General features: G+C 40.4%; 1 protein-coding gene across 4 annotated transcripts in view; it reads right to left on the bottom strand.

Annotated features, from left to right (window-relative positions):
* Window positions 1-13,749, bottom strand: part of LIMA1 (LIM domain and actin binding 1) — a 90,479-nt gene that overhangs the window by 46,338 nt on the left and 30,392 nt on the right. For all 4 annotated transcript variants that reach the window (XM_069584425.1, XM_069584427.1, XM_069584428.1 and 1 more), the window contains exon 2: window positions 11,249-11,390. In XM_069584425.1, coding sequence (XP_069440526.1) covers window positions 11,249-11,367 — 119 coding nt within the window. In that variant the 5' untranslated portion in view covers window positions 11,368-11,390. The remainder of the gene's footprint in view (window positions 1-11,248; window positions 11,391-13,749) is intronic.

Below are 13,749 nucleotides of genomic sequence, written 5' to 3'. Positions count from 1 at the left end.
TATAATTTTATTCCTTTAATTTTATTATTACTTTCAATCATTTTATTTTATCATTTTTACTATTTGCTCAGGAGATTCCTGAGGAACAACTGAAGTCCCAGGGCTTTTCAGGGGTGATCAGGTTTCCCCCATTTGAAGGCAATAAAGGCTTGGGACATCCAGGCCACAGCAAATCTCCAGACCACTCAGAACGGTCTTAATGGGGCTTCCTCAGAGCCTCTGAGTCAAACGCTGAAGGCAGCACTATCACTAGAAGAATCCCCACCACGTGAGGCCTGCATGCCTAGAATTTACTGATTTGATTCCTTGGGCCTGCAGGCCTTGAACCCACCAACCTAACCCCAACCCTAGAAAAGGGCTTGGTCAATGGGTCACTTGTTCCTTCCTTAAGGCAGACTTTCAGAATTTTCAAGGCATCTGGGCAGGGAAAAGGAGATGAGACAAGAAGATAAAGAACAATATGGGAAAGGGTCCATTCCCTAACCGAAACTAACTTTCAACTCATAAATACCTTCACAAGCTCAGCACTTCCTTAGTGTGTGTATTAAATAGAACAACCTCATCCAAAATGGAAGCCAGAGGAAACTCCTAGATTTAACATCATTACTTTCCTACTACGTAACCTGGGTTATATAAGTTGTTTGGGCCTCATCCACAAAATTAAGTGATCGTGAGAGGATTTCTAAGGTCTCCTCCAGTTCTTACTACCGCTTAAAGTTTAACAATCAGGTAGCAGTGTCTCATTCACTAGACTGAGTAATACTCTGAAACTGAGCAGAGTTTTCTTAAAGGGTAGGATGAAAGAACTTCCAAAAACAATTGGGATTTTACTGACCACAGCTTATGGAAAAAAATGGGATTAGAACTGCTGTAAGTCAAATAACAAGCTAGAGAGATACTTGAAACATATTACAGACAAAAGGGTAATTTCCCTAAAATACAAAGAACTCTTACAAATCAGTGAAGTCAACAAAAGAAACTTAATAGAAAAATGGGCATAAACATAAACACAGAGTTCACAGAAAATATCAAGTGACTCAAAAAATAAGAATGTTCAGCCTCAAAATAAAAATTCAAACAACACTAAGAACGTTTCTTATCTAATTAAGAAAAAACATTTTTTTAAGAAAAAAAAAGCCAATACTCTGAGGGTAAATAAATAAAACCTCTAGGGAAGGCATTTTGTCAATTTTACAAAAATTACAAAAGCCTAAATGTTACAATTTGCCAATTCTGTTTCCAGAATTTATCTTATAGGTGCACTCACATAAGCAAAAATAACTTTTACATTAGATTATTTGTCACTGCACTAAATATAATAGCAAATGACTGAAAACAACCTGAATGTCCATTAGCAGCAGACCGATAAATAAATTATAATGTATTCATGCAATGGAATACTACACAGCTATATAAAGAACAAAAGCATGGTTGCACAGTGTAAATGGACTTAATGCCACTGAAATGTATACTTAAAATGGTTAAAATGGTAAATTATACGTTATGTATATATTACCAAAATTTTGTAAAAATTGAGTGCGGTAACAGCATAAAGACAGTGATATAAGATCAATGGAATGGAATAGAGAGCCCAGAAATAAAACCTCACATATATGGTCAAAGGGTTTTGACAAGGGTATCAAAACCATCTAACGGGGAAAAGACAGTTTTTTCAATAAGGCAAACCATGAAATGCCAGAAAATATTTGAAAATCATATATCTGATAAGAGATTAACATCTAAAATATATAAAATTTTAAAATAATACTGCATTTGCAACATATTTAACAAATAATATTGTACATACTATACTGCATCTACTTTTCTCCATTTTAGAACAGCTTGAGTTTTCATTCAAGAAATAGTGAAAGTGTTAGCCACTCAGTCTTTTTGACCCCATGGACTATAATCCACCAGGGTCCTCTGTCCATGGGCTTTCCCCGTGCAAGAATACTGGAGTGGGCTGCCATTCCCACAAATCTCCGGGGGATTTTCCTGACCCAGGAATTGAACCTGGATCTCCTGCACTGCAGGCAGATTCTTTACCATCTGAGCCACCGGGGACCCTTGTGGCCCAGTGGTTAGGACTTGGTGCTTTCGCTGCCATGGCCTTGGTTCAATCCCTGACTGGGAAACTAAGATTCCACAAGCCTCCGCAAGCCAAGTGGCACCGGCAAAAAAAAAAAAAAAAAAGTATGTTCTAGGCACTAGAGAAAAAATAGTGAAAGAAATAACCAAAAAAGGCATAGTTCCTGCTCTCAGACAGCTTATGGTTTAAATATTAAACACATACTATAGGGATAAATCTTTCAAAGAAGGACAGAGTATTATTAAACAACCTAACAAAGGAACTGAATTGAGAAGGTGGGTGTGGGCTAAGGTGGGGTGGGGTGTGTGTGTGTGTGTGTGTATGTGTGTGTGAAGAAAAGCAATTGAGAAGGCGGGTGTGGGGTAGGGTGGGGTGGTGTGTGTGTGTGTGTGTATGTGTGTGTGAAGAAAAGCAATTGAGAAGGCGGGTGTGGGGTAGGGTGGGGTAGTGTGTGTGTGTGTGTGTGTGTGTGTGTGTGTGTGTGAAGAAAAGCCTTGCTGAGGAAATGACCTTTAGGCTGAAATCTGCAGTTTGATCAGGAGTTAGCCAGGCAAAACAAAGCAAGAAAAACATTCCAGGCATAGAAAAAGAGCACACACAAAGTCCCTAAGGCAAGACAGCGTCTCCCATGTATAAGATAGACAAAGAACTCCAATGTTACTGAAGCACATTGAGAAAGGCAGAGGTCAGGAGATGATGCCAGGCATCAAGGGCTTTGCAGGCTATTCTAAAAATTTTGAATGTAATCTTAGGTACAATGAATGAATGGTCAATGGTACAATGAATGGTCATTAATCCAAGCTATGTTTTTATTTTATTTTTTGGCTATGCCGAGTAGCATGTGGGATCTTAGTTCCCCAACTAGGGATTGAATCCATGCCCCCTGCTGGAGAGTGCAAGAGTCTTAACAACCTCCAAACAACTGAGAAAGTCCCCAAGCTATGTTTTCAAAAGAGCACTGGATGCTGTGTGGAGAATGGACCGGAGTCGGGGTGCAAGATAGAGGTAGCAATGGTGACAGATGATGCTGGAAGGTCCAGGGAGGTAGCACAGGAGAGAAGGTGAATAGACGTGAGGTATATTTCAGAAGTCGAATCAACAGGGTTGGTAATGAGGAACAAGTCAGGAATGATTCCCAAGTTTTCAACAGCTGAGTCAATGGACGGAGGAGCAAAGCTGGGGATGGGGAGGATGAAGAGTTCTGTGTTAGCCATGCTAACCAAAACATCCCCTTGGTGGTAACAGTGATTAAATACATGTTCTAGAGCTGGAAAGAGAGATCTGAATGAACAATACAAATTAAGGACTTGTCCATCCACAGATGGTATGAAAGCTGTGTAAGTGTGTGATATCATCTATGAAGAATGTGCAATGTAAGAAAAGGCTCAGAACTCAGTCCTGGAGACACTAACAATTAGCAGTCAGAACATGAAGAAGAGGTTCTCATTCCCTGTTAGAGAACAGAGAAGGAACAGAGGTAGGAGAATGAGAAGCAACAGAGGTAGGAGGAAAAACAAGAGACTTCCAGAGAAACCAAGGGGAGAAAAAATGTGAGGAAAAGTGGCAAGAGGTCATCTAAGATGAAGGCTAACAAACATCTCCTCAATATGTTTTAGATAACTTTTCTAAGCAACACAGAAGTCTTTGGTAACCTTGGCAATCCTCTTCCATTATAATTTATTAACCCATAGTCCTTTTAATGGGCATTTGGATTGTTTACAGTTATCTATCATTACAAATAGTGCTTTGGTGAACGGCCCTGTGTATTTTTTTTCCCCACTTGTACTAATGTATCGGAAAGTGAAAAGTGAAATGTATCTGAGAGTCCCTGAAAATAGAAATGCAGAAACACAGCAGATTAGAGCTAGAAAGGAACTAAAAGTTGGCCTTGAACTTGTGTTTCCACACTCCTTGGGTAATAATCTACAGTATATTACAGCAATATAATACAATATATGAAAGCCAGAGCCCAGTCAGCAGACAGGTTGATTCTTGGTCAATTGCCCTCCAAGGCAAGGAGAACAATTTACACCATGGTTAGTTGGATAAATAAGCTCAGCGGTTCCCTTCCCTTTATTGTCTTAATAGAAACACAGATTTAAAGAAAGATCAAAACAGTCTTCACCTTTAGTCCTGTTCTTTTAGCACTGAGGCATCTGTAAGATACAGGTGTATACGCCAATGGCAGTCTTGAACTGTATTTTGAAACTTCCATTCAAATATCACCACCCTTTATTTGTAATGAAGTACTTGCTAAACAGTGGATACTCAGGGAGAAAGGTTCCACACCACTGCTTTCTTTCAAGTAAGGTCCTTGGTACTTTTACATTTTGACACTTTAAATGCTAAGAGATATTGAGGTATAATACTTCTGAATTCAATGTTAGATTAGGATTCAGGCTTTAGATTTTCTTCAAATATGCTCAGAGCAGTTAGTATTATTCTGACACAAAATGTGAAGGTCTCTGATGGGGAGGGAAAAGGCATTTTAAAAGATTCAAACCTGAGGGAAAAAATATTTGTCGTGAGATTTCTATAATTAAAAGCATATTCCTCTTCCCTTCCTAGATTTTCTTGTCCTCCAGTCTCCTCTTCACATACAGAATTTAATCTTGCAACTGCTTATTAATGCTCAGCTGCGAGGCAGGCAGCTGATGGAGGATGCTAAAATTATCTGGGGAGTAATAACTGTCTCAAACTTTTCTAAGGCCAGAGAACGGAGTTCCTGAGCCATGACTCTTTTGCTTGTATGCCCTCAAATAGAGGAAAGGTCTCACTGAGCCAAAAAAAAAAAAAAGAGGAAAATGGAAATTCCCAAGTTTTAGGCAATGCATTTTCTTCTGGAACAATTTCACCACTAAAATAGTACAGAAAAGCAAAGAAGTAGAGATCTGAGGGTCAAAGTTTTTCTTAATGATGGAAGGACAGTCACAGAAAACTAAATATAAACCTGCTCTTTCTTGGGTCTACGGAATGGGTAAAGTTATAACAAGAGTGGGAGGAGCAGGGATAGGAGGGGAGGCATGGTGGTGGGGGGATTAAGTGTCCTGGGTTAAGCTCTGCCACTATCTTGGGGTGTGATCTTTCATCATAAATGCTGGATCTCAAGATTCTTATTTGTCAGAGGAATGGAACAAAGGTTAGCTAGATCAGTAGTTCTTTTTGCTGGAGAATCCTCTTTTCAAATGATAACTTAGAACCTCACATATTAAAGGGATCAAAGCAGGACCTCTGGGGTGAAAGGTCACATGCATGGTCCTTTAGATCTTCCTGCCTTCCCAGAACTGACCTCTGAAATTCCTCTAAAGAACTCAATTATGATAGTTTGAAAACCACTGGGCTAGATTCCCTTCATATGAGTGATGGGCTCCCCTGATGGCTAGGGGTGTCTCCAATGCAGGAGACATGGGTTCAATCCCTGGTCCAAGATGATCCCACAAGCCTCAGAAAGACTAAGTTGGTGTGCTACAGCGATTGAGCCTGCTCTCTAGAGCCAGAAGCCACAACCACCGAAGCCCAAGCACCTGGAGCCTGTGCTCTGCAACAGGAGAAGCCTGCGCACCACAGCTAGAGAGAAGGCCCTCGCTCACTGCAGCTAGAGAGAAAGCCCTCGCTCACTGCAGCTAGAGAGAAGGCCCTCGCTTGCTGCAGCTAGAGAGAAAGAAGGCCCTCGCTCACTGCAGCTAGGGAGAAGGCCCTCGCTCACTGCAGCTAGAGAGAGAGAAGGCCCTCGCTCACTGCAGCTAGAGAGAAAGCCCTCGCTCACTGCAGCTAGAGAGAAGGCGCTCGCTCACTGCAGCTAGAGAGAAAGCCCATGCAGCAGCGAAGACCCAGCATAGCCAAAACAAGGAAAATAAATTCATTAAAAAATAAGTTAAAGAGAACCAAGAAACCAAATTCTACTAAAAGAGTCAACCTTTAATCAAGCAAAGGATTCTTCCATGCTGAAGTCACTGGTGAGTGAAACCAAAGCTGGCTGTTCAAACTGACTCATCAAGAGCATCCTCCTTATTCAGATTTAATGCTTTAGGTAGTACAGAGGCTTAATGAAAGAAATCAATCTGGAGTTATAAAGCACTCATGAGACATAAGCTATGATGCTACAAAAATGACTCTTACGTACATAATTATGTGCAACGTTATTAACACTTAGAAAGTAAAGCCCAGCTAATCTTATAAAGAGCAGCCAGATGAAGCTTTCTCCAAATAACATTTTTGAATTAGCCTCTGATCACAAACCTCCCAAGGTTTCCTAGGGTCTCTTAACTAGACTTGTATAGGATTTACTAATACTAAACTCCATTTACTAATTCTAATTAAAGAATTAGAATTCTCTAAGAGAGACTGTTTCAAAATAAGAGAAAATGAGGTCAGTAGTGTTAGAAGTAGAAATTAATGTATGCTTTGTGGAAAGAAGTCCTACAATCTACTTTGGGAACCTACTGTGAGTGAATCCTCAAAGCCTTAAGCAGTATCAGCAATATGGCTCTATCAAGTATGAAACCTGGAGAAGAAATCCAGGCTGATTCTCTGGTTTTCACTGTTGTAAACACCCCATGCTCTTTCCCATTTCTGTACCTTACTTCCTATGACTGTTCTTCCTCTGCCATGTCACCACCATCCTCCCAGCCTACCAAATAAAATTCTATTCATCCTTCAAAACCAGTTCAATAGTAGGATCTATGCATCAGAAGAAAAGTACTAGACAGATACAAAATATTAACTTGGGGGCAGGTTAACTCTACACCTCAGTGTTCTCAACCATAAATTAGGGATCAGGTCCTTCCTCATATAGTTTTTTATTAGGATTAGAAATAATGTCAATTTCCATCAAGAATCTACCATAGTACCTGGCACACTGATTCTGATTAATGGGTTCAGCATTTACAATTTTGCATAACTGCCATTTGCCCTTAAAACATTTGCGGTGAAAAGACAGTCACCCTATTATGCTGTGAGAAGGTGGCCTCTAAGGTTCCTTTGCATTTTCTCTCTGCAAGATTAAGAAGCCCCTAAAATGAGCAACTTTTTTCAACTTCCTCTCATCAGTGCTACTACAGGACCCAAATTCTCTATCTTGAGAATTGTCTGAAATGGATGACGACAGAATAAAACCCTGGGACGGGAACTGAGGAAGGGCAAAAGTTTAACTAAAGTGACTGACCGAGTTAGGCGGGGAAGGAAGTGAAGCCAAGAAAAGGACCAACAATCATGGCCTGGGTATTCCAGTTTGGCCAAAGAGCAAGGTCAGTGGGAATAAGAAAGTAGAATAGGTAGGACAGGAGGCTCTAATTAGAAACTAGGTTTTCTAAACACATATTTCAGAGACAGATTCTGGGTGATGAGAAGGTTGGGACTAGATACACGGGCATGGGAGACAACGAGCAGATGGAAGACATATGGAAGATTAAGAAATGATGAATCCACAGGAATTTCCTAGTGGTCCAGTGGTTAGGACTCAGTGCATTCACTGCTGTGGCGTGGGTTCAATCCCTGGTCAGGGAACTAAGATTCCACAAGCCACATGGTGCATTATTAATAAATAAGTAAATAAATAAGAAATGAAGAAATGACGAGTCCATACTATCAGACAGGTCATTTATGTGGGTCGGTGATTCTACACTGGCCCCAGCAGACATTTGGAAGTGTGTGGGAATCTTCTTGGGGTTTCCCCCTCCCCATTTTTTTTTGGCTGTCACCATATCATGGGGAACTATTAGCATTTGGAGGAAGGCAAGATGATGAGCATCCTGTACAAGGAAGATCTGCCTCATCCAAAATGTTGAGAAATAGTGAAGAGAAAATGAAGTGGGAAGCTAGGGTCCCCCAGGAAGGCAAGGAGCTTGGCACACCACTGCCATGATGGGGAGGATAAGGATACTATGGTTAGATGTAAGCTTAAAGCACAGGTTTAGAACTTCAGAACAAGGCAGGAAAAAAGAAAAAAAAGAAAAACAAAAACAATGGATGGGAAACAGTAGCTGAGAGATAGCACCCCTGAGTCCTGGTCCCAGAAAATTTCAGGGTAGCATGCACAAAAAAAAACAAAAAACAAAAAACAAAAAAACAGGCATGACTCAGATAGAATGCATGTCAAGGGAAAACCAAGTTCAGTGAAAGAGAGGTGGGGCTGGGGAGGGTGAAAAGGGCAAGAATGTGGAGAAGTTTTCTCTGCAGAACAGAGTTTCCAAATCCCATTAATCATATCTCAACACTGTCTCAAAACCTCCCCTTCCTTTCCACTCCTCCCGCCCCCACCCTCAATAACTTTCATGTGGGTTCTCAAGAGAGTCTCAGAATGTGTCTCCATACTATCAGTCTGTCACCTTTCCAATATATCTTTTACATTGTTGCCAGAGCATCTTTCTAAATAGAAGCCTAATCATTGTTTCTGCTGCTTATCTAACTAAATCCCAAACTCAGCATGGTACTCAAGGCCTTCCATCATCTGTCCTAACTGAACTGTGCCAATCCCTTCTCCCTTCTGTATTTCCTCATGCTTGACTGCTTGCTTTCCTATTTCCTTTATTCACGTTCAGCGTTCATGATCCTTTACTTGAATCTTTACTTGAACTGCGGCTGCTAAGTCGCTTCAGTCGTGTCCGACTCTGTGCGATCCCATAGATGGCACCCCACCAGGCTCTGCCGCCCCTGGGATTCTCCAGGCAAGAACACTGGAGTGGGTTGCCATTTCCTTCTCCAATGCATGAAAGTGAAAAGTGAAAGTGAAGTCGCTCAGTCGTGTCCGACTCTTAGCGATCCGATCCCATGGACTGCAGCCCACCAGGCTCCTCCATCCATGGGATTTGCCAGCAAGAGTACTGGAGTGGGTGCCATTGACTTCTCCTACAAATAACCCTTATTTGTTCTGCTTTATGTTCAAGTTCACAAGTCCATCTCTTCCATTACCAGTGCTTCTTGAACTTCCCTGAAGTTAAAAACCACTAGACTACACTTGTTAAAAACAAATCCTTGGGGCCCATCACAGATACATCGAATCAGAATTTTTAAGGGAGGAGTCGAGAAGCCATACCGGATGGCTTAAAATATGTCCCCCCAAATCTCTGACACTTCTCCCACCAAAAGGTAGAGTCAAATTCCCCTCCCTCTGAATATGAGCCAGGCTTAATGATACAGTCCTAATGAAGAGAATGTGGTAAGAGTGATACTGAATAAATTCTGAGGGTGGGTCATAAAGACTACATAACCACTACTCTGACTCCCTTCCTTCTTTGTCCCTCCTTCCTTCCCTCTCTGGATGCTTGCCCTTGAAACCCAGACAAGCAAGCCAAGCAGCCACATGGAAAAGCCACGTGCGGCTATTCTGATCATGGCCCCAGCTGAGAGCCCAGATGACTGCCAGCATCCACCACCTGACTTATGAGTGAGTAAGCCTTTAGATGACTATGGCCCCAGTTCTGAGACACCGAGGATGGTGAAGGCAACAAAGGCAAGCACTGCCCTAATCAGAGACTCACAGCAAAATAAATGCTATTATTATTTTAAGACACTAAATTTTGGAGATTTTTTTTTTCTGTGCAGCAATAGATAATTGGAACACCATATTATTAACAAGTATCTCACATGAGTCTTGAAATGAAGGAAGTTTGAGGACTTCTACTAATATAAATTATACTAAACTATACTGTTACATTCCTTGAGGCCAGGAGTTAAGTCTTAATAGTTTTTCAGATCTGGATTCTTTTTTCTGCAATATCTTTACTGATTTTCTTTTCTTTTTGATAAGAATATAAGTTTGAGATAAATTTACAGCAATATAAAATGCATAACATAGAAGGGGAAAGGGCTGTGCACTCTCCCTCCGTCTCTACCCCACCTTAAGCGATACCCACGGTGAACAGGTCAGAAGGGCAGTGTATTCCACAGAGGAGGTGGTTGGTGGATTTGTCATTGAAGAAAAGGTGACAGTGGTAGGTTACAGAAACTTCCTACTGGTATTTAGCTGTACTCTAGATATAGCTCCCACAGTCACTTTCTTTAAATCTTTCCCATCTTCCTTCTTTTAAATGTATCTCCTCTAAAGTAAGAAATTCTACTTAGGTAAACATACCATCTTCCCTAAGCTCTATGGCATCTCTAGCTGAGTGAAGTTAACGTGCTTACCATCTCACTAGCTTATCCCATTCCCTCAACATTTGCTGAGTGCAAATATGTTCTAATTGTCAGGCTACACACTAGGAATATAACATACAAAGGAAAGGGGCCCTCATATCAAAAAACCCATAGTGCAGAGCAGGGGTCAACAAACTTTTCCTTAAACTGCCAGATAGTAAATATTTTAGGCTTTGAGGGCCATACGGTCTCTGCTTTAAATCTGCTGTTGTGGCACAAAAGCTGCCACAGCCAATACACAAAAAGACATGGCTGTATTCCAATAAACCTTCATTTACTAAAATAGGCAGCCAATGGACTGCAGTCTGCCTACAGAGTTTACACCGGTCAACAGAGCCTTATGCAACAGTGAAATGTCTCTGCAATATCCAGTGTGGTAGCCACCAGCTACACATAGCCACTGGACAGTTGAAATGTGGCTAGTGCAGCTAATGAACTGAATTTTAACCGTAATTTAATTTTAATTAATTGAAATTAATTTAAATGACTATGATTTAATTTATTTTAATTAATTTAAATTTAAATAGCCTTATATGTAGTGTCTACCCTATTAGACAACATAGGCATAGAGTGCATCCAACACTCCCTTCAACTAAAAACCTGCCTCAAAACTTATCTCAAAAAAACCCCCCAAACCAAAAAAAAAAAAACCCCTCACCTCAACCAGAAAGCCTTCCTGACAGCTTCTATCCATGGTGGTCACATACTGCCTCTCATCCTATATCTAGTTCTTACTCCCATTCATTTTGGACTTGCTAACCTTGTGATTAATATCTATGTGTTTCATAATTCTCTCCTGTGTTTACATCTCATTCTTTCCCAAACTGAACAAAAATTCGAGTACAGAGAATATATCTCCTGATTATTATTATCTTCCTTTATCACAGAGTCTTGTGTGGTACTCAAAATCCAGAAGGTGCTCCAGAAAGTCATTAGAAACCATGTCCTTCCTTTAGTGATCTCCCTGACAGGTGGTAATGTTTGCTCAAGACAGATGGTCCTTTTTGGGCCAGGATCAGCACTTACTTGGAGAATATTTCTACGATGGCCGATGAGTTGTTCTTGTTGACAAGAGAAAGTTCTTTGGCTGTAACCCTCAACGATAGAGAAGCCCATTGCCGTCTGTTAAATGGAGTTGGTTCCATCTTGTCTACAGATACTGAAGTACCTATGTGATAAAGAAAGTCAGAATATTAGACACAGAAGAGAGTTCTCCAGCATCCAATGACTGGCAACAGTGTGGTGTAAGTGAGAGCAGAGAGCCCTGGAGCAGCAGACTGTATTCCTCTACTGGTTCTCTCAAAAACTATAACCTAGATCAGATGGTTGAACTGGGGTTGTAGTTTCCTGTAACATGAGAAGGTTAGATCAGGTGATCTCTAAGGTCCCTTTCAGTTTGCATCATTTTATGACTGACCCCACTGTGCAAACAGCAATTGGCCTTTCCCTGAACTGAAGTCTATTCCAAAGTCACATTTGGAGTGAAATGTTCCACTCTTCTGAGTTACACCCCAGGGGAAGTACAACTGGCATCTCTGCAGAGTCAGGTCCAAATTAGGTCCTACCTACATCCAAGTTTCTTTTGGCTGCCTTCTTTCCCCAAGCTCTGCAGCACTGGCCACTTGGTACTAGGGAAAGAGCTACAGATACCGCACTGAATAATATAAAGAGCGCAGGCTTAAAGGCAAGATAGACATCAAATGAAATAATAATTCTGTAACCTTAAACAAATTATATAATATTTTCAGTTTTAGTTACCTCACTGAAAAATGAGAATACTTACCCCTTTGTAGGGTTTTTGATGTGAATTTAAGGAGATAATATATTTTAAATACTAGGCATATTATAGTATCAAGAACATTTAAGTATAATATACTAGTATTGGCTTCAAGTCAAAAAATACCATAAAGCCATACTCTTGACATCACCTAGACTGACATCACCTAGACCCTATCCATTAACTGGATTATTTGGTTTTGCTCTAGTAATTATCAAAGGAGTCCCAACCTTTGTCCAAAAGAGGTGAGATTAGAAATGAGTCAATAGTTTCCTTATTTGAAGAGTGAACAATATAGATGAAAGTACTCCTTGCAGCTCTTGTGACAACCAAAGAACGTAACTGATAGGTAGAATGCATGGTTCATCGGCTACTGCTTCCAACAGCCTTGACAACCGCAGAGCACAGTGTGCATATCCAAGCAACAGGGGCCTCCATTTCACACTAAAAGTTCTGTGATGCAAAGTAAGTGATAAGCAGCCCCAAAAGACCACACTACTTTTCCACAGGTAGTCCCTGTTCTCCCCACTAAAGCCTTGTCTGAAAACAATGCTAGTTTTGTTGTTTTTGTTTATTTGTTTGTTTAAATTCCCATGTTGGAGGGCAACATAGAACCCTCCTATGGTAAGGAGCTCTGGTATCAGAGACACATGCATTTAAATGGGAGTGTTGGCCCCATCACTTAAAGCTGTGTGTCCTTCCCTAAAAGTTAGATTTCTTATCCATAACAATAGTACTTACTCCATAGTACCTTTTTAGAAAAGTATTTATCTTTATCTATTTAGTTGGCTGCACCAGGTCTTAGCAGTGGCACACAGGATCTTTTAGCTGTGGCATGCACACTTTTAGCTGCAGCATGTGGGTCTAGTTCCCTGACCAGGGATTGAACCTGGGACCTCGGCCTTGAAGCATAGAGTCTCAGCCAATGGGCCGCCAGGGAAGTCTCACTTCATAGTATCTTTTTTTTTTTTTTCCCCATAGTATCTTCACGAGGAATAAATAAAGATAAAAAAAGACCCTGACATAGAATAAATAAGTAAAAAATTTAGTTTTTTTGTATTACTTCTTCTCCCTGGATAAAATAATATTAATTCTATACATATTCTCTGAAATAATCCTACATGTATCAAATAATCTTGATATGATATTCATCTATCTGCTTTTCAGTTTGTAACTGACAGACCTACCAGACATTGTCAGTCCTTTCTCTAACAAGAAAAAGACACAGCTGTGTATTCAGCTAAACATAATTATGTAAAACCACAATAATGACCCTTTAAAACACATCCAGGAAACACTGGCCAACACTTTAAGACATTATTTGGTATAATTATGCTTCCCCAGTGTAACTACACATATAAATGATATCAATTCTAAAGGGATCAATTCTGAATTAAAAAAATACAAAAGATTATGTTCTCATATTTGTTCATGATAAAAGGAAAAGCATTAATTATTTGAGGGACTTAGTGTGAAAAAGTAAAAGGATTTTAACTCCCAAGTCTAATTCTGTGGTTTTGATTGCTCTCAGCCAGAAACCCGAGTCAGAACAACTACCTTGGTATAATGCTAAGATAAGCACACTTTACACTCAATGAGGCGGCTCACACCCTGACTACATCTTCATAGAAGCATACTATTGCTTCCTTGCGATGTGATTAGCGCCCTGTGAAACATATAAAGGTGATAATCAGTACATGATTTTTGATAAACTGTGGTACCAGGTTGTGTGCATGCTAAGTCGCTTCAG

This window comes from Ovis canadensis, chromosome 3, assembly GCF_042477335.2.
Source record: "Ovis canadensis isolate MfBH-ARS-UI-01 breed Bighorn chromosome 3, ARS-UI_OviCan_v2, whole genome shotgun sequence".
Classification (NCBI taxonomy): domain Eukaryota; kingdom Metazoa; phylum Chordata; class Mammalia; order Artiodactyla; family Bovidae; genus Ovis; species Ovis canadensis.
The sequence above is the reverse complement of the archived record's forward strand: the minus strand, read 5'-3'. Positions and strand labels throughout refer to the sequence as shown.